General features: G+C 39.0%; 1 protein-coding gene across 2 annotated transcripts in view; it reads left to right on the top strand.

The window, feature by feature from the left end:
• Positions 1-18,513, top strand: part of RB1 (RB transcriptional corepressor 1) — a 483,267-nt gene extending 464,754 nt beyond the window's left edge. For both annotated transcript variants that reach the window (XM_029602868.1, XM_029602867.1), the window contains 6 exons: positions 172-285; positions 1,255-1,421; positions 1,776-1,806; positions 4,561-4,703; positions 10,687-10,736; positions 16,353-18,513. In XM_029602868.1, the coding sequence (XP_029458728.1) occupies positions 172-285; positions 1,255-1,421; positions 1,776-1,806; positions 4,561-4,703; positions 10,687-10,736; positions 16,353-16,426 (579 nt within the window). In that variant the 3' untranslated portion in view covers positions 16,427-18,513. The remainder of the gene's footprint in view (positions 1-171; positions 286-1,254; positions 1,422-1,775; positions 1,807-4,560; positions 4,704-10,686; positions 10,737-16,352) is intronic.
• The last annotated feature ends 1,454 nt before the right edge of the window (positions 18,514-19,967 follow it).

The following is a 19,967-nucleotide window of genomic DNA, read 5'->3' as shown; positions in this document are numbered from 1 at the left end:
AGGGGCAGGGGAGGATTTTGGAATACTGAATGCTACACAAAGTACAGATTTCTTTTAAGGGGGAAGAGTATGTCCTTCACAACGAAAGAAAAACCACTGAAATACATTGTAGAAACTCTTTGTGCTGTACCGGGTACTTAACACAAACCTTTTTTATTTTTCTGTACATAGACATTCAAGCATGTTCTGATTAGAGAAGGACAGCATGACTCCATTATTGTGTTCTATAACTTGGTCTTTATGCAGAAACTGAAAACCAACATTTTACAGTATGCATCTACCAGGGTAAGATGTGGGGCTGATGTATCCTTTTGTGAGAAAAACTATTTGCTCTTTTGGATTCTGCTTTAAAAATTACAAACCAAATCTCAGGGTAGTAAGGATCTAATTTTTCTTTCTTCATTACATTCGCCGGCTGAAATTATTTTTAAGCAAGGGTAATTTGAAAATGTCAGTCCATACTCCAGTATTATCCAGACTTAGACTACTGTAACATTCTTTACTAAGGTCTCTTTGTTGCTATTACTTAGTTGGCTTCAAGTATTCCAGAATACAGCAGATAAATTGACCTTTGGGGCCAAAAGAATTGATGATCATTACTCTTTATTAGAAAAGCTATATTAGCTTCCAGTTTTGTTTAGGATTAAATTTAAGATCTTGTGTAACTTTTAAATCCCTCCACTAAGCACAACTGGAATGTCCCTTATTTACCCAAAGACCTTATTCCTAACTACCCATGAATTTTTCCCCTTTTTCCCTCCCTACTGAATTGTATCTAGTGAGCACTAGGAAGTCATCGTTTTCTTATCAAACTCTCTCACTATGGACTTCTCTCCCATTGGACATCAGGATTGAGAAGAACTATCCCAAATTCACGAAGGCTATTAAAACATAGCTCTTCAAACAAGCATTTAATTTTAATTACTTTTAATTAAGCTGCGTATTTAATATGGTTAGTCATGATCTTTTGGTTCAAGCTTTTTACCTGTTTAATATTTTAATTGTATATTTATATGAATTTACTTTAATGTGAATTGTATATTAATATGGTATTGCTTGTTGCTTTTATATTTTATTTTTATGTCTATTTTAATGATATGGTTATGCTTTAATTGGTTTGATTATTATTTAATTTGGTTACTTGTATTTATTTTTTAACTGTTTTGATTTTGTGTAAGACGGTATATTAAGAAAATAAACTAAATTTAAAAATTGAATATTCATTTAAAACATCACTTTTTTTCTTTATTGTAGCCTCCTACTTTGTCCCCAATTCCCCAGATTCCTCGAAGCCCTTACAATTTTACTAGTTCTCCTTTGCGTGTCCCTGGTGGAAATAACATCTACATCTCACCATTAAAGAATTCATACAAATGCGCTGAAGGACCGCTCTCACCAACAAAGATGACCCCAGGATCAAGGTTGATAAAGCCATTTATTTTTCTTGTCAAATGACACTAATGTTCATCAATTTTGCTTTCAGAAAGTAGAAATATTAGAAACCTTGCATGGTGGCAATTTTGCCTGCTGGCCAGGTGATAACTTTTGGTATTACTGGTTGTCTGTTTCCTCTAACAGCATTGAGCTAAGAACTAAAATATTTGTTCTGCCCAGAAGAATTTTTAGGAGCCATACTCCATTTATTCTTATTGGTTTTATTTTAGTTTCTGTTTGACTTATTTAGCTTGATTTGCTTTTTTATAGAGTCCTTGTGAGCATGTCTATGGACACATCTAATGTTTAGCTACTAAATTATCTTTGTTCTCATTTTCCAGAATCCTAGTGTCAATCGGTGAATCATTTGGGGTGAGTTTCTTTGTTGAAAGAAAAAAATGTACCTCTTGAATATTAGGAAATCCAAAGAAATCTGTGTTAATAGTAATTCTTAAAGGATGTTGAAAATCACATTTTATGGGCCAGCTCAGTGGCAGTGTTTGTGCACTGCAATGGAATGGACCAGAGTTCAATTCCTGAGTTAGATCTTCCACTTCCAAGACTGGTTGGGGTTGGGAATGCAGTGGGGAGGCATTCACCACCTCTTGGCAGACGCAGTCCAGCAACAGCAATGTCTAGTGGCTGGATTTAGGGCCCAGGATTGCGGGAGCTTTGGTGAATGGCCTCTGGCTGAGGACTGTTGCTATGGTGACTGGATGGTGACTTGGGCAGGAAATAGGGGAGAAAACTTCTCGGGTAGTTAGGAATAAAGGTTTATGGTGCCAGATCCCAATGTGGAAGCCCAAAGGAGTAGGAGAAAACTGCCGGAACATCCCAAAACTACATTTAGTATTTTCATTTTGATTTATGGTCTCCCATTTAGGCAGTTTGTTATCCATTCACTGTTTCTCCAAACCCCATCGTACTAATTTTGAAATTCCAGATTTTATAGAGTAACTTATCAAACGTTTTAGCAAATCTAGACAAATTCAGATTTGCTAACATTCCTCTACACCTAACACGTACAAGATTTAGACTTTATTAAGTAAAAGAAAAATATAAAACAATATTACAACTTGGAGACCCTGCGAAAAGGTAAACAGATACGTTTGTGTTTGGTGCTGGATATCCTGTATGTTTAACAGTTCTTTGTAAAATGCTTGTGCTTGATGAATTAAATTTAAACATTCTTTTTTCCCCTGGTAGAAAGCATTGCCATTTATTTTTAATGATCATGTAATATGTTTTATTCTTTGAGAGAGCCGAGATAAAATTTATTGTAACTGTGATCTGAAAAAACGGATGCATGATTTCACCCATGGTCGCTGAATTTTGAACTCTGTAGCAGTGTGTTCCAAGTTTTTGGTTTAGATTGTAGCATTTTGCTGCTAATGTCATCCTATTTAGTATACTGGGTATTTTTAGCAGGCTTCTGACCAGGTTTTCAAAGGTAACCCTAAATGCAAGCCTGTATCTTTCTTAGTCAAAGGAAGCAGGCTTGTAAAGGTGCTTTGAGGGGGTTCTCTGTGAAGAAACAGAAATATGATAGCACAAGCCAAAACTGTTCAAATTCTAAAAGTATGCCAAAGGTTAGTCAGTATGTCAAAGGACAGCATTAAGTTTCATTTCTGCCTTCTGGGTTCAACTTACAAGAATCCAATCTTATTAGCATATATGAGAGAAAATAATGCCAACCAGTTGAAAATTTTATGCAAACTAACCCATTGATACATAATTTTAGGGGCTGTGATGTATTTAACGGACTGTAGCAGCTTGGGAACTCTGAGCTGGGGTTTACTCTACATTTTGTTTGATAAGCTGCACTGCTCCTTATAGGATATCTTATAATAAAAACTAACGGTTTATTTTTCTATTACTGGCTGTTGGTATTCAGTGTTTACTAGCACCCCTTATAGGGATACTTTATATGTTGATGAGTTCTACTTTCCTAGTACACTATGAGCATGACCTTGGTTTACCTTGATTCCACCACAGCAGTGAGAACTGCTGCAGAATTTACCTGTTGTTGGAAAATGAAGGTAAACTGCTAGTCTACAGCCTCATGCTGCTTCCACTCCCCCTTCCCAACCTGACTCTATGAATCAGGCTACGACCACTCCATCCTATCCTCCCTCATGAAATTGGCTACTGCCACTAGCTCGTACATCCCACTCTCCCTTCTTGAAATTGGCTCTTCCCTCATTCCAGTTTGAAGCCAGCTAATTTTCCACTGCTCACACTTTAGCCACACCCTACTGGTCAGCGGCAATCACTACGCTCCTGACTATTGACATTGCAAGATTCTATACTAGGCCACATGGTGCAAGCAGAAACCTGGTGTTTTCATGCTGAGTTGCAAGAGGGCAGAAATCTGGTAGACAAATGCATGGGCTTGTAAGCAGAGTTGTATGGGACATGTACAGTCATGGGAAAGGGGATGCATTAGGTGGAGATAAGAGAACTGGAAGGGAGCGACTAAAAGGGAGGATAGAGGGAATGAAGGGACTGACTGGAGAAGATGGTGAGAGAGGAAATAGAAGAAGTAACTAGAGTATTGCGGGAGAAGGGGAAGGAGGACATAGAAGGAGCAGTGGAAGAACAAATGAAGAAAGGGACTGGTAGGAATGGCCAGAAAAGGAATGGAACAGAATGCAGGGAGTGACTAGCGTGAAATGGAATGGAGAAAGAATTAAATGAGGAACTGGCAAGATAAGAAATGGAAGAGAATGAGATAATGTATATGGAAGAAGAGAGACTGGAAGGTGGGACAGGAGATAGAGGAGCAAGAAAAAGATTAGTTGGAGCCAGAAAAATGAATGAAAAGGAAATAGTCACGTGAGGAAGAGAGAACTAAAATGAGAAAAGAAAATTTAAAAAAAATACTGAGACACAAGTGTTGGAAAACTATTTTTAAACTATTTAAATATAAATTTAGCTCCTATTTGCAGGTTTATTAGTAAGTGACACATAGATTTATGCAGATTTTGCACAGAATTGTGTCCCATAAATTTTAGTCATACTTTTATAATACGACGTTTATACTTAGCAGTGTATGTTTTACATGAAAAGCTTGGAATTTTTTTTATATATTTTGGTTTGTTTGGGTTTTTGGTTTTTTTTTCAAAGATTTCTGAAAAATTCCAGAAGATAAATCAGATGGTGAGCAGCGGGGACCGCCAGCTGAAAAGAGGTGCTGAAGTCGGCAATCATCCCAAACCACTGAAGAGACTTCGTTTTGACATCGAAGGACAAGATGAGGCAGATGGAAGGTAAGTTTATTTCTCACCCACATTCCTGAAGCTGATAAGAGATCAGAAATGTAAGCAAGACAGGGACCATACATTCTTTTTAAAAAACCCAAAAAAAACTCTTAGAGAGAAGATGCAGAGCCATAGCTTCAGGATCGCTTTGTAGAAAAGGGAGGGTATGTACATGTAGTTAAGCTGGGGGTGTTGTGTGTATATAGGAGGTGGGGAGGGTGTTTGGTGGTGTGGAAGTGCATTTATGCAGTATGACTGTGTCTGTATGTGGGGGGTAAGTGTGGGGGATAGAGGGTTGTCCATATGATGTGTTTTTTGAGGGAGTATGACTTGGGGGGGGTGGTTGTGTGTATGTATGGGGGAAGGGTGGATGGGTAGAGGCTGTGTGTGATGAGGTTATGTATAGAAGGACTATATGTGTAGAGGGGTTATGGTGTGTTTTGGGGGAGATATGGCTGTATATCTTTAGGAAGGAGGGGGGGTGTGGTTGGGACAGTTGTGTGTATGTGTGGGGAAAGTTGGCTTGGAAGATGTCTTTCGGCACCATCCTTCATCAGATGAATCAGTTATGTTGCCTGTCTCTTTGTATGGTGTGTATAGCTTTGGAAAGGTGGCAGGAAGTGGCTTTGACGGTGCTTTCTGGGGCTGTCTTTGTCAGCTGCTTCAGTTATTTTCCCCTGGGTCTGCCTGTATTGCTCTGTCCCACAATGCTGGAAGGGGTGATGGGTGCTTTTGGAATAGAGCACTGCTCTACATTCTTCGGTGTCGTAACATTTTCTGAGAGAAAGCAATGGAAACTTTTTTGGGCTGAGTTCCCTAAAAATAGAGATCCAATATTTCAGATATTCAGACATGTCAGGTGTGCACATTTTCTTCCTGCATGCAAAAGTTTGTGAATTTCCATTCCTTTTTTGAAGAGTTATTGGGCCTGTAGATGAACTGACAAGACCGATGGACAATGAAACCTTTTAAATCATTCTTTCAAATGTTGGAAAGCATGAAATCATTCCCATAAGACATTTCTTCATGTTCTGCCTCCAGTTCTCATAAAGGAATCGCCATGCTGGTCTCCAGTAGAGACCAAGTAGTGTAATGACCTTCCATGTTCCACAGCGAGTGCAGATCCCTAAAGTGACAGATGGACTGCCCCAGGGCTTGATGGACCGATTCTTTGCAGTATCTTTACGAACAAAAAAGGAAAAAATATGCAGCTTTTGGGTGATACAAAAAGCATGCCAGACAGGGTGAAAAACAGAAGTTGAAAAAAAAACAAAACAGGAAAAACGGTCAAGGGTTTGGAAAATGAGTTTTAGTGTTAAACAGTTTTACATCCTCCATCTAGGATACAAAATGTCATTTAGAAGCCCAAGAACTGGAAACTGTCAAACAAGAAAGTGATTTAGGGTGAGATGACCTCAGGGTAGCCAGTCAGTGTGAAGCAATGGGCAAAGCTGACTGGAAATTTGGCTGCATAAGTAGAGCTGGCATTAGCAGGAAAGAAGAGGTAATATTGCCTCCATATAGGTCACTTGTTGAGACCCTCACCTTGAGAACTGTTCGTTTCTTGAGGCAGCACCTTAATAAGGAATGAAGTCTTTCAGAAAAGGACTTCTAAAACGATAGGGGGGAGATGCCTAGGAAAACCTTTTGTTTACTGTTTTTGGGGGGGACTGGGGTTTGTTTTTGTAAAATGTAGAAACAAAGCAAAATTTGTTTTTGTCTTTTCAGATGGGAAATGATACAAACATAACAAGTGTGATTTCCCTGTCGTTTTTAAAACCATCACCACATTCCTATAAAATTATATCTAGTTGTGTTCATAAGTTTACATACCCTTGGCGGAATTTGTAAGATGAGTGATCGGACAAAACACATCTGCTAATTTTAACGTGTTTCAAATTAAACTATTATGCATCACAGAATAGCATAATCATTCAACCAACCACGAGATGGCCTGATATTTCGGACATCAGCAGCTTTGCTGGCAGTGTAGACTATCGCAAAACTTGCTTGCAAGCCATAGGAGGGAGCCTGTGTATTAAATTAAGAACCAAAGAGGAAGAGGAGGCCAGCACTGCAATGGGACTTAAGCATGCTTGGAACAGGTATAGAGGGCAGTGGTAGGACCAGGGTTAAGAGGTCAGGAAGAAGACGTGGAGAGGGGAGCTAGTGTGTGTTTAAAAATTGGCATTTATTTGCTCATTTACGCAAAGTGGACAGTAAGAGGGAGGAAGGCAACTGGGCAGACTGGATGGACTAGCTGGTCTTTGTCTGCCTTCATAGAAGTGCTTCTAGTGCTACCTCCCTTGGCCGGCCACTCAGTAATTAGGTAACACATTTTGACTCTGGTATAGCTGAGTGTTGGCCAATATAGGAGGCCAATATTGAAGATCCCCAGGTCCATTCAGATTCAAACATGCCTGAAAATTATTTTCCGTGTTGCATGTGTCTGGTAGTGCTAGAGAAATAAATAGTAGTAGTACTTTTGACACTTTGTAAATTTTCTCCCCCTTCTGATAGAATGGGCTCTGCCTGCCCTTTCTCTTACATTCTCTTTCCTCCCCTCGCCACCAGTGGAAAGTAACCCTGGAAACTCGGAATCACCTCCAGAAGGTTCCTGGATGGTACGGAGCTAGCTTCGTTGGAATGTGGGTTTGTAGGAATCTAGCCCCATTGCACAGTGCTGTAATGCCCAGAGGAGTCCTGGGATGTGCATGCGTGTCCTTATGCTGGAACCAGAGAATGCTGCTTATGGAGCTCAGACCCCTGAAAAAGTGTTATAGGGGCCTTGCGTGAGAGAGATCCAGCCCTGGTAGGGACATCAAATGATTTTAATAATAATGTTTTGCTTTTGAAATGTAAACTCTGTGCATAGTGTGGTGCCGCTCTCAGTGTGTGGCGCTGACTGTGCTGAAGAACCCGCACTGCTTCACCCAACCTCCAAGGTCTGACTGCCAGAGGTAGACTTATCCGCTGCATGAAGGAAAGCAGCGTAAGCCTCCACCTGTACAGGTATCCCCTGCAGTCTCATCCGAGGAAAATCTTCGGCCATTGGCTACATCATGATAGTGTTAGCTGGTTTCCTGTGACACCAACACTCCCGCTTACTTTAAAGTGGGAGTCTCTTCATGTTAGAAAATCACATTTTACTTTCTTGAACCCTGACCACTCTTATTGTGAAAAAGTACATCATCTGTTTATGTTCTCAACACAATGATCTTTTCATGAGGCTTTCCTCGCTTCCAGCTTTGAAAAGCTCTGCTAGCCAGCCCCACAACCATGGTGTCATCTCCTGAAATTAGATGAAACTTATTTCTATTATTCCTTTCAAAACAATCTTGTATGTTTCTGGTCTTCCAGTTTAGCCAAAGTACTCTAAAAACATACTCTTTCTGCTTGAAATATGTGTTCATCCCTTGCTCATTCCTGCTCCAGTTTCGAGAGTTGCCGAGTGTGATGGGGGGATTGCAAACTGTGCTTGTGTTGCGTTTTCAGTAATCTTGAGAATAAAAGAGGGAAAACATAGGGTTGTAAATTTGTTTCTTTTAAGAACTGGTGTATCTAAGGAATGGTTGTTTCATATATTTTTTGAATACATGTAAGTGAGCAGCTGTGACTGAAGAAGCAGCCCCTGTTTTATGCAGTTTTAAACATTCCAGCTGACCTGCAGTGGTGGGAGCTGGGCTTCTAATGCCCCTGCAGGAATGCAGCTCCATGTATGGAGCTGCACTGATGTGACGACAGGAATGCCGTGTTTGCAGCATTAAGAGCCTAGTTCCTGTTCTTACAGTACCTCAACAATGTAAAACGAGATGTGTGAACATTTCCTGATTTATCGGGTACAGAAATTTGCCCATGATTATGGTAGTGTTCAGGTGAATTAAATAAACTAGGCTTTTAAAAAGGACTCCAGGGGCGATCCAGGAAACCACAAACCATTGAGCCTTATGTTGATGCTGGGTAAAATCTAAATAAGATGTTGGAAGTATTGTTAGGAACAAAATTACTCACCATATGGATAAGCATGGCCTAGTGGGGAAGAGTCGGCCCAGACTTTTAGTATAGGAAAGTCTTGCCTTATTAACATTTTAGAAATTTTCGAAGGTGTAAAGCATGTGGATAAGGGTGAGCTGGTACACGTAGTGTATTGATAACGTCCCTCATGAGACTCCTCAGAAAGTTAAAAAGTTATGGGATCGGACGCAGAATAGGACTAAATGGTGAGTTTTCCCAATGAAAAGAAGTACTTACTGGATTGCCCCAGGGATCTGTACTTGGGGCCTGTGCTGTTTAACATATTTATTAATGAGCTGAAAAAGGGAGCCTCGAGTGAGGAGATGAATTTGATTTCCCCACATCAGGGTGAATTACTGTAAAACAATATACAGTCTGCACATTAATAAGACCAACAATACTGCAAAAGCAAGATATTCAGAGAATAATAAATCGGGGCATTTATTTGCTCAGTAGCTAAGAGAAACAGGGAAAAAAATAAAGCTCTTACAAGTAGAAAGCAAACGGTTGCCAAGGATAATCAGCTGCTGGACCAATTCTTAACTAAATTATTCAAAATAGTTAAAACGCAAGCATATTGTGAGGAATTGCAGGAGGACCTTGTCAGGCTAGGGACCTGAGTAGCTAAATGTCAGATGAAATTAAATGTGGACAAGTGCAAAGTGATGCATAGAAGGATAATCTGTACAATGCTGGGTTCCACATTAGGAGTTATCACTCAGGAAAAAGACCTTGGAGTCATTGTGGACAATGCATTAAAATCCTCAGTTCTGTGTGCAGTGGTGGTCAAAAAGCAAATGTTAGGAATTATTTGGAAGCAAATAGATCTTAAAAATGAGAATATCATCATGCCTCTGTATGGATCCATGGGGCGACCATGCCTTGAATATTTTGTATGTTTCTAGTCATTCCCATCTCAATAAACATAAAGTAGACCTAGAAAAGTTACTGAGAAAGGCAAATAAAAATGAACATCTCCCTAATGAAGGTTAGGGCTCTTCATCTCGGAGAAGACCCATCTTAGAGGGGATATGATAGAAGGTTATAAAATCCTGAGTGGGGTGAAACCAGTTAACAAGGAACATATTTACCCTTTCAGATAGTACTAGGACTAGTGGGGGGTGCTCTCCATGAAATTAAGTGGTAGCAGATTTAAAACAAATGTTAAGAAAGTGAAATTTGTTGCTGAAGGATGTGGTCAAAGCTAGTTTAAAAAAAAAATTTGGACAAGTTTCTGGAGGATTGGTCCATCAAAAATGATTGATTAGGTAAATGTGGAGATCGCCATTGTGTATTTCTGGAAATGAACAACATGAAATGGATCTGCCAAGTACTTCCAAGGGACCTGGATTGGCCACTGTCAGAGATAGGATGTTGAGTTGGATGACCCAACTTGGCATTTCTTATGTTCTTTTGGAGTCCACTGGTGAAAACAGGCACTGCTAAAAAAAAAAAAAAAAAAAAAAATGCTCAATAACATCGCAATGTGCTTTGATATCCCTGAAATTTCATTTAAACCGATGGGAGCACATGAAGACTGAGCCAGGCATCACTGGTATCCTGCTATCTGTGGCAGAAATTTGAATGAAATTGGATGAATGATTGAGGTGGGTTGGAGAGACATTGTTCATATAAGGCCAGTTTCCCTGTAGGAAAATAGGCTAAAATACATTTTTTTAAAACAGGTGCCATTTCCACAGTCATATTTATAGTGCTCATTTACAGTAGCACTTAAATTCTACGGTAGTTCTCCTTTAAGATAATTTCTATGCCGAACCATAGAAATTCAATGCAAGGAGTCTAAGCACTTTGGCCAGCATAAATGCCTGCTACTACTATTGATCATTCTGTAGCGCTTTAATTGTGCCATTCGGCCGGGCCATGATGGGAAGAATGACCACATAGCACAGTTTCCCTTAAATGGTTGTTTGATTGTGCCCTGTGTATTAACTTAACTTTTTTTTTTTTGTATCTTTAGTAAACACATGCTTGGAGAGTCGAAATTCCAACAAAAGCTGGCAGAAATCCGTAAGTATTGTAAACATCCAGAAACTACTTTTTTTTTCTTTTTTCTCGCTCATATAGGATTTGAAGGGAAAAGATGATTCTGGAGACTAGCAGTTACAAAGAATTTATATATTAAAATATTTATTTGCCTCATTATCCATTGTTCTAAGTAGCTCATAAAAGACATGAATATTCCAAAAATGTGAAAAAAAACATTCAGATAAAACATAAAGTAACAAACATCAATAAGACAAACATGAGAACATTAAACATAAAAACATAACAATTGATAAGACAAACTTAAGAAATCGATAAAATAAAGATAACACCAAAGAAAAGTTATCAATAAATATACAAACATAGGCAATGAAAAAAATCAGACATTCACATAACAAACACCACCTGCCAGCTAGAAATAAACTCAGCCCATTCAAAAGGCTTGATTTAAAAGCATGGGTTTTCAACTTCTTAAAAGATAGAAAACAAACCTCCTTTCTTAATGCTTCCAGTAGGCTATTCCATGCCATCGAGTCAGCCATATCAAATAGTCTGTCCCTTATTTCGGCCAAGTGCATTATGCATGATGGGAACATGAAGAAAGCATTCTTCTTGGGCCTATGAATTATGGGTAGAGCACAGATACATGGGGATGTTTCATTATTCAGAGCCTTATGAATCAACATCAATACCTTAAACATAATACTCAAATTAAGGGAGTGTAAATTGCATAATACAGAGGTTATATGGTCATAACGAGAGGAGCTGTCAGTTCCTGGGTCGCTGAATTCTGAATAAGGTGCAGTGCTCTTAAGGAAGTAGCTGTTAAACCTAGATAATTAGATTGTAATTGGTCCACTTTTTCACATGTTGATGTAGCTACCATCACACATGTTATTACATAAAATGAATATGTCCTCGTCACCTTTTAGTCCTTGTCCTGTTCATTATCTAAGAGCTTTAGCAGACCATGCCAGTGGCTTCCTTTCACAAATCATACACCAATCTCTCACTTCTGGGATTTGTCCCGAACTCTTTAAACAAACCATCTATTTTACCTATAGCGAAGAAAAAAAATGAGGACATTACAAATTTTAACAACCTACGTTCAATAGCTTCTTTAACAACACTAGCAAAACTAATGGAATCAGTGGTCTTACATCAACTCACAGACTACTTAAATGACAACGATCTCCTCCATTCCAATCAACATGGGTTTTGTAAAGGCCACAGCACCGAACTCTTACTACTAGCTTCTTTTGACACCATAATTCGAGGTTTCGATGCTAATACAGATTACATCTTGATATTATTGGACATCTCGGCTGCCTTTGATACATTAGACCATCAAATCCTCCTCTCGCGGCTTCAATCTATTGGTCTAACAGATACGATCTTAAACTGGTTTCATTCCTTCCTAACTAACCGTTCTTATCAAATAAATATTGGGCCTCATTTTTCTGACTGGTACACAGTTTCCTCTGGTGTACCCCAAGGATCCTCCCTTTCTGCTACTCTGATTAACATTTTTCTGATACCCCTATGCCATCTGCTTAATACTCTAGGTATTCAATTCAAGATTTATACAGACAACATCCAGTTTTTTATACCCTTCTCCACATCATGGTCCATGACTCTTTCCACTGTCTGCTAATATATTAAAACCATTAACACCTGGTTGTCCCATGGTCGTCTCAAACTTAACATATCAAAAACTGAAATTCTCCATTTTTCCACTATTCTGCAATCCACTTACAGTCCTCCAACACATCTCAGCTTAGATAGTATTTCGATTCCTATAGTATCTAAAGTCCGCAATCTTGGGATAATATTAGACTCCAGCCTATCAGTGTCTCATCACATCTCCATAACAGTGAAAAACTCATTTTTCAAACTTCATATGCTAAAACATCTTCATCCCTTACTTTTTCCAGATAATTTTCGCACGGTATTACAGTCTTTAATTTTCACCAAACTTGATTACTGTAATGAGATCCTACTTGGTCTACATGACAATGCCCTTCGTCCCTTACAGTTAATTCAGAACGCTGCAGCCCGCATCCTGACTGGTACCTCTCGAAAAGAACACATTTCTCCAATCCTATACTTTTTACATTGGCTCCCAATACAATATAGAATACAAGATTCTTTCCATTGTACATAGCTTGATATATAACGATTCTTCCATATGGTTATGCACTCAACTTCGCATTTATCAACCTAGTAGGAACCTACGTTCTTTACACAAAAACTTTTACAAGTTCTGACGGTTCACTTAGCCAGACTCGATATTACCAGAAGATGTGCCTTCTCAGTCGCCAGCCCTTCAATCTGGAATTCCATTCCTGATGACCTAAGGCATATATCTTTTTATAAGGAATAAAAAAAAAAAAAAACCCCTTAAAACATTCCTATTCTCAATGGCCTTTAAATCGATTGCTACTACTTCGCAATGGCCATCTAAACTCTCCCATAGTGCTTAAAAAAACTAACCCACAACAGTACTGACCATTTTTGTATATTAGAGCACAATGACTCTATTTTTATGTTACTGTTATTTTTGTTTATATGCTTTTATGTCCCTTAGTGTTTTATGTTTTTTAATTATGTATGTTATTTTAACCTGTAAACCGTTTTGACTGATGTAAGTTGAAAAAGCAGCATATAAACATTTAAAAAAAAAAAAAAAAATCCCATCAAAGTTAGGGATTGCAGCAAAATTCTAAAATCATTTGATGACAGGAGGCTTTAAATTGCATAGCATTCAAAGTTTAAAATGAAGATCGGACTACATTTTTGATCTGGGCTTTAATAAATTCTGATTAAAAATAAAATGATCCCAAGATTCTGGACTTCATTTAAAATTGGATTAGAACAATTCTCAAAATGCAATTTAGGATTACTTGGCAAGCTGCAAAACTGAGCCAAATAATCTGTTTTCCCTAAATTTGGTGCGAGTTTAACAACCAACCAGGCCTTAATGGCATTCAGGTACATTGAAATTAGTCCTAGAATGGTTCCTAAATCAGCAGCAGCTGGAAAAAAATAGTATCATCAGCATATATCCTATATTGTAAATCAAGACCACTCAATAGTCTACAAATTGGGTGAATATAAATATTAAAAAGGGTCACAGAAAGTGCAGATCCCTTAGGCACACCAGAGAAAGTGGGAATCAATTGGTGTCATAGAATTGCATCCAACCTGCTTGGGAGTGGTCCAATATATATGATCTAGACCACCTTAAAACTGAACCTCCAATACTGATCTCATGTTCAAGGTTATCAAAAGCTGCAGATATGTCTAATAGGACTAAAATTAATTCAGTATTGTTATCAAAGCCACACTGAAGACTATCAAGGCTTGAAAGTAATAATGTGTGAATTTTAAATTGGCCACACGCATAAAAATTGCCACTTGTGTGCATGGCTGGGCCCTGTGTGCAGTGCATGGATTTTCAAAAGTGGCGATACGCACACAAGTGCCAGGCCCTGAGAAAGGGGCGGACCGGGGGCGTGTTCTGGGTGTGGAGGGCGGGGTGGGACGGAGGCCGACCGGGACAGCGGCCATTAGCTGTTGTCTCAGGGAAGCTAGCGGGCGCGTGTAAATTACTTTTGCTCCCGAGGAGCAGTAAGCAATAAAATAATAAAAATTGAGGCGTTAGGTTAGGTTTAGGGGGTGGGGAGGAAAGAGGAAGGAAGGATAGACAGGGGGTTAGGGAAGTTCCCTCCCAGTCTGCTGCTTAATTGGAGTGGACTGGGAGAGAACTGGGGAAGGCCTGACTGCATCGCCGCACGGACTTTGCAAAAATTTCACCCCCCATGCGAGCGGCCAACGGATTTTATAGCACGCGCGTGCTAGTGCACGCATGTTATAAAATTGGCACATCCATGTGCACGTGCCAAGACCCGCGCGCTCGTATGTTTTAAAATCTACCCCTAAGGATTCAGTACTGTATTTGGGAAAGCTATTTGAAATATTAAATTTCTCTTAAAAAAAAATCCCTTTAATCACAAAATAGGTGAAATCAGGTGGTAGTTCCTTGGTTCAGTATAGTCAACTTGAAGTTTCTTCAGAAGAGGACGTACTGAGGCCTTCTTTAAAGAATTTGTAAAGAAAACCTCATGTGGTAGTGAGCGCCAAAGGTCTTCAGCCAAAAAAGTTCAACAAGTTAGTATCGCATGGGTTCATAGCCTTGACGCGATCAAGAATTTCTTTCCTGGACATCAATTCAAACTCATCCCATCCAACATCGCATGAGTGGATCAGCTGAAGCAAAGGTCCACCAGTGTTAACAGGAAAGGACAAAGACATTGAGCATAGTCTGCAGGGGGGGGAGCGTTCTTTTTAAAATTAAAAACCAAAACAAATTCTCAAATACTCGTCAGTATTATGTAGGCTAATGCAAATGTTTGATCCATAACTGGGGCTTAATTTGCAATACATAGAAAGAGGATAGAAGGGAAGGACAAGCAAGCGGGGGGAAAGTGTCATATTTCCAGGAAGCAGATACTGTTGTACCAATGGCATGTTTTCTACATATACTGTCAATATGAATATGGTGCAGACTACATTATTAACTGGTTTGAGAATTCTCATTCGGCTTCTTTCATTAAGATCTTGCAAACAAAGCATACATCTACAGTATGGTAAGTTAACATTGTAAACGTGCAAATGCTGACCCCCCCTCCCCATACAGACACTCACACACACATTTCATGTAAGGGTTTTTTGTTGGTATTCAGACTACTTTGCTGAAATTCTAGTTTTTGCTTATGTACATTTTAGATGACTTTTGTGTTTACAAAAATCTCCCCTCCACAATAAATTGGGTATTTTCACATAGTGCGGTAATGGCTTTCTCTTCCTGTTCACGCTGCTGCATTGTACAAAGCACTTGGAGCAAAATAAGGCTAAGGCAAATTATTCAGGGTTTCTTTCATCAGTTCTAATAAAGCTTTATTGGAAACAAAATCCCTTGTTACGAAGTCCCATACGGAATCCAAGTAACATGTGAAGAAAATCACAGGCTTTCTCTCTCGCTCCTCCTCCTCTCTTAGTGGCACTTTATTTTTAAACTCTGATCTTTAACATAATTTACTTTCAACGTATAGAAAAATAACATTTTTTAGTGCATTTCTCCCCAGTGAAGACATGGTATGGAATGTAAGGATGTAGGTCGCACAGCTTTTGTATAGTTGTATAGTTGATGCTCCTTTTGGTACATTTACTGCTCAGTGTAATAATTATACAGTATTTTTTAAGCTGTAAAGCTGAAGTGGCAGGTTGTCATGGTCAAACACACTCATATAGCTGAAAGCAGTTTGGGTGTTTAAGATTCAATGCTGAAAAACAACATTATCAGTCTGGCAGTTTGTTCCATGCTGAGGTGTTCGGGAAGCAGTTTTATTAAATTTCAAAGATAAAGTAAGATTTAATAACTGTAAAGGAGAAAAATTAGCTAGAAATATATTTTGAGAGCAAAGTACTCAGGCTCTCATTAAGAGGCCAGTCCTATAATTGCACATAAAATGACTGAAAAGCTACAGCTTGCACATTTGCAAAAATTACCCAATAGTATAAGGTCCCATTGAAATTCTCTACTTTTATATAATTCTACTATTTATTTTTTTGGTCTAGCATCCACTAGAACCAGACTGCAGGAACAAAAACTAGCTGATGGGATGGATACCTCAAGCAATGAAGAAAAGTGAAATAATGTTCTCAGGAATCGGATTCTGGACTGCATACTTTTTTTTTTCTATCTTTGTCTTTAATTTGTTTGGCTATATATATATTTTTTTTAAACTATTATACATGGTGTTTGATAGCAGCGTCTAGTTTGAATGTTTTTCTGTTATTTTCTAACCTTTAAAAAATGTAGAACAAACCTTGTGGTGTACATTGTACACGATATATGCCACTGAGTTTTATTAATTTATTATGGGACTTTTTTATGATTTTCACATGGGCAACTTTAAGAAGGAGATGATCATTCCCGGCAAATGCATTTTACTGGCCTGATGCCCATTAATTCTGTTGATATCAACCCTTTCTATCTACATCTAATGTACTTGAAGTTAGACAGGGTAATTAAAAATGCACTAAGTATATTTTGCTCAGTAGGTTTTGTTGTATTTGGAATTTGCACTATTTGCATGTCGTGCAGATTTTCTTTGTCAGAACAACCTAAAATCAATTGCAGATTCAATATGTATCCATGATACTACTGACGCAAACATTCTATACCTCGGATATTCAGAAAGATTCCTAAGGTTTGTAATTACTTGACTTTTCTTTCCAAAATTGCAGTAGACAATGTCACTATCATTGTGGACACTTCTTCCAGCACAGGGTATATTGATGTCATCCATATTGGGTCTTTATGCTGCATGTGACATGCATGCATTCATAAACCGCAAATGTACTGTACTTCAAAAAACAGATTAATTATAATATTTTGGATCTTGAAGGACTAAAGAGAACAAGTATTGAGCAGCTGTTAATGTAGCATTCAGAATCTTGGGTAGGGTGAAGGGGGTGGGATTGAGGGAGAAGATGAGCAATGTGCTTATGGTGCCACCTAGTGGTTAAAGAACAGTATTGGATGTAGTGGGGCTGCGTCACTGCAGTTTCTCATTTCAATATTTGGATTTTTTGTTTGGGATCAGTAGAAATATTGGGAGGCCATAGTTGAAAGCTTCCTAAAATGAGACAGTCATGTGGGGAGGCACAAGAAAAAGGTCATGCGGGATAACAGAACCAGAAAAAAATGAGACACTTGCTAGGGTATTTACAATATTTTTTCTCTGCTTTGATCATAAGACCAAAAAAAGCAGTACAAAAGATTGTGACATTTTTAAAAAGCACAAATAGTTCCCATAACTTGGGTCTTTTTTCCCTTTTTTTTTTTTTGCTTTTTAAACTAAGCTCTGGTTAGTTACCTTACTAGCAGAGGATATTTCTTGAATATGCATAGGATCAGCATACAATTTTAGTTTCATCAATGTTTGTTGAACTTTTCTTTCCAGTTGCTACAACTTGATGAAGAGGCTATAACCCTTGGATAACCAATATATTTGAGATTAGTTTTCAAACAAAAAGGTATCGCTGCCAACAAATTTGCTGACATTTAATTTCCACATATCCCAGTGGACTAACATGGCAACCGCATTACTTTTATCCAATTACCATATTTGGTATTTTTAAAATTCTTTTTAAATTTTATATTAGATCCTTTCTTTTTGGAAATTTTTTCCTGGAAAAGTCAGATTATTCTATTACACAGTGAGATGCGATGATGATTTCTTGTGAGTAACTTATGTAGGTTAGCACAAAAAAAGGGAATATATGTAAGGTAGCCTTAGCTGCCTTTTTCAAGATTGCTTTTGATCAATACCAGGTTACAATTTCTGCAAAACCAATCTATGCCATCATCTGCAGAATCCATGAACATACAAAGTTAAATTTTAAGCCTGGATAAATGTAGCCTAGTGTGTTGAGTATTTGACACACTATTTTTTCTCTGATCTTAATAGACTTATAAAAAAAAAACGTTTTTCCTTTGTATGATAGAGTACTGATTGTAGGTTCTATAGTTGCAGTTAGAATAGTAACAGGATTCTGCTGACTAGTGACTTGCAGATATTAGTATGCTACAGTCAAAACATCCAATATTGCTTTACTTTGATAATGTGGTGCTGCTTTTGCGTTCATAAAGTTTCATTTTGAAAATTTACATTACAAATGTACAATTAATGGATCACAGTCTTTTCTGATTAAAATAAGTGAGACAACAAGATATAATAAACTTTTCCTGAGTGAATTTTTTGTTTAATATGCAAGAAATTGCTTCTGTAGAATATCAAAAGGGGTATGTTGGCTGGACCCAGTGATGCTTCAGGTCTTGGTACCCAATTTGGGAGGGAGAAATGGGCATATATCAACACCTGCTGATTGGCGTCAGGCTAATGAGTCTACAGCGCTGCAGAGAGCCCATAGGTTTGCAGATTGAGGGGGAAACAGCACCGAGTAGCCGCAAAGGAGAGCCTATGTGGCCTTAGCACTAGGCAGCATGAAGTTTTGGCAAGGCTCTGAGTCAGCCAGAATGTGAACTGGCCAAATAAAAACATCTGTATAGCAACAGACTGAGGCCATGCATAGTGTTGACTACATATTGATTTTACATGCATATTTTCTTCTTTGTATAGATTTTTCTCACTGCATGATGTAGTATTCTACAAATATAAATCTATACTATTGCACTATAATGCTATAAGCCTTGGCAGAGAAATAGCAATAGGTGAAATAGGTGGCATCAGTGAGGGCTGAATTAAGAGGAAGAGATGCTAAGGGGGGAAGGGGACAGAGAAACGTTCAGCTCGTCAGCTGTTTTGTGGGAGGAGGGAGCAGTGGCATAGCTGAAAGCCCCAGGTGGCAGGCCACGGCCCTGAAGGGAGGGACTTGGGAGGCTAGCAGCAAAGAATGACATTGCGTCACACAGGTTGCAGTAGTGAGGGCTGCGGGAAGAGCAGAGAGGGGAAGCAGTCTCACTTAAATACACACACTGGTGTCTCCTGACAGTAATTTCTTACATTGCTGCATGATTACTTACTCATGTGTTATGCTGCCACGTGCTGGCTATAGAGTAAAATCATATCAACACTTAAATGTGTAGTTTCCCTGTACGTACCTGGATCAGTCCAGACAGTGGGTTATGTCCCCAATCCAGCAGATGGAGTCAGCCAAAGCTTTGAGGGGGCGTCACCAGGAGTGCTACTACCCCCTCTGCAGGAGTTCAGTATCTTCTGACTCCAGCAGATGCGAGTAGTGAATCCGGGTTGCTCCCGATTACCTCAGGCAGTTCTTGTATTTCTTCTCTAATTTGCTTTTCTCTCTGCCTACTTCTTTTTGGATCAAGTTTGTTTAAAAAAAAAAAAAAAAAAAAGTTTAGAGGGCTCTAATTGGGAGGCGTGGCTTCCCTCGGTGTTTGTCTTGCTCTCTCTTCTTCTTCTCTCCTTGCGAGCGGGGTAGGTAAGTGTTGTTTTGCCTTTACTTTTCTCCTTGCTTGCAGCTGATCTTCGACGGAGGGGCTCGCGGAGGACATTAGAACCGGCCCCTCCGCGTTTTCTCTCCCTTGCCCGCGGCCATTTTCGCGGCTCCTCGTGGGCTGCAGAGGCAGGCAGGGAGAGCGTCGTCGGCGGGTCGCGCGGCCAGGAGGCCCCCCCGCGGTGCCGTTTTTCCTCCTTTCGGGGT

The sequence above is a fragment of the Rhinatrema bivittatum genome, chromosome 5 (genome assembly GCF_901001135.1).
Source record: "Rhinatrema bivittatum chromosome 5, aRhiBiv1.1, whole genome shotgun sequence".
Classification (NCBI taxonomy): domain Eukaryota; kingdom Metazoa; phylum Chordata; class Amphibia; order Gymnophiona; family Rhinatrematidae; genus Rhinatrema; species Rhinatrema bivittatum.
The sequence above is the reverse complement of the archived record's forward strand: the minus strand, read 5'-3'. Positions and strand labels throughout refer to the sequence as shown.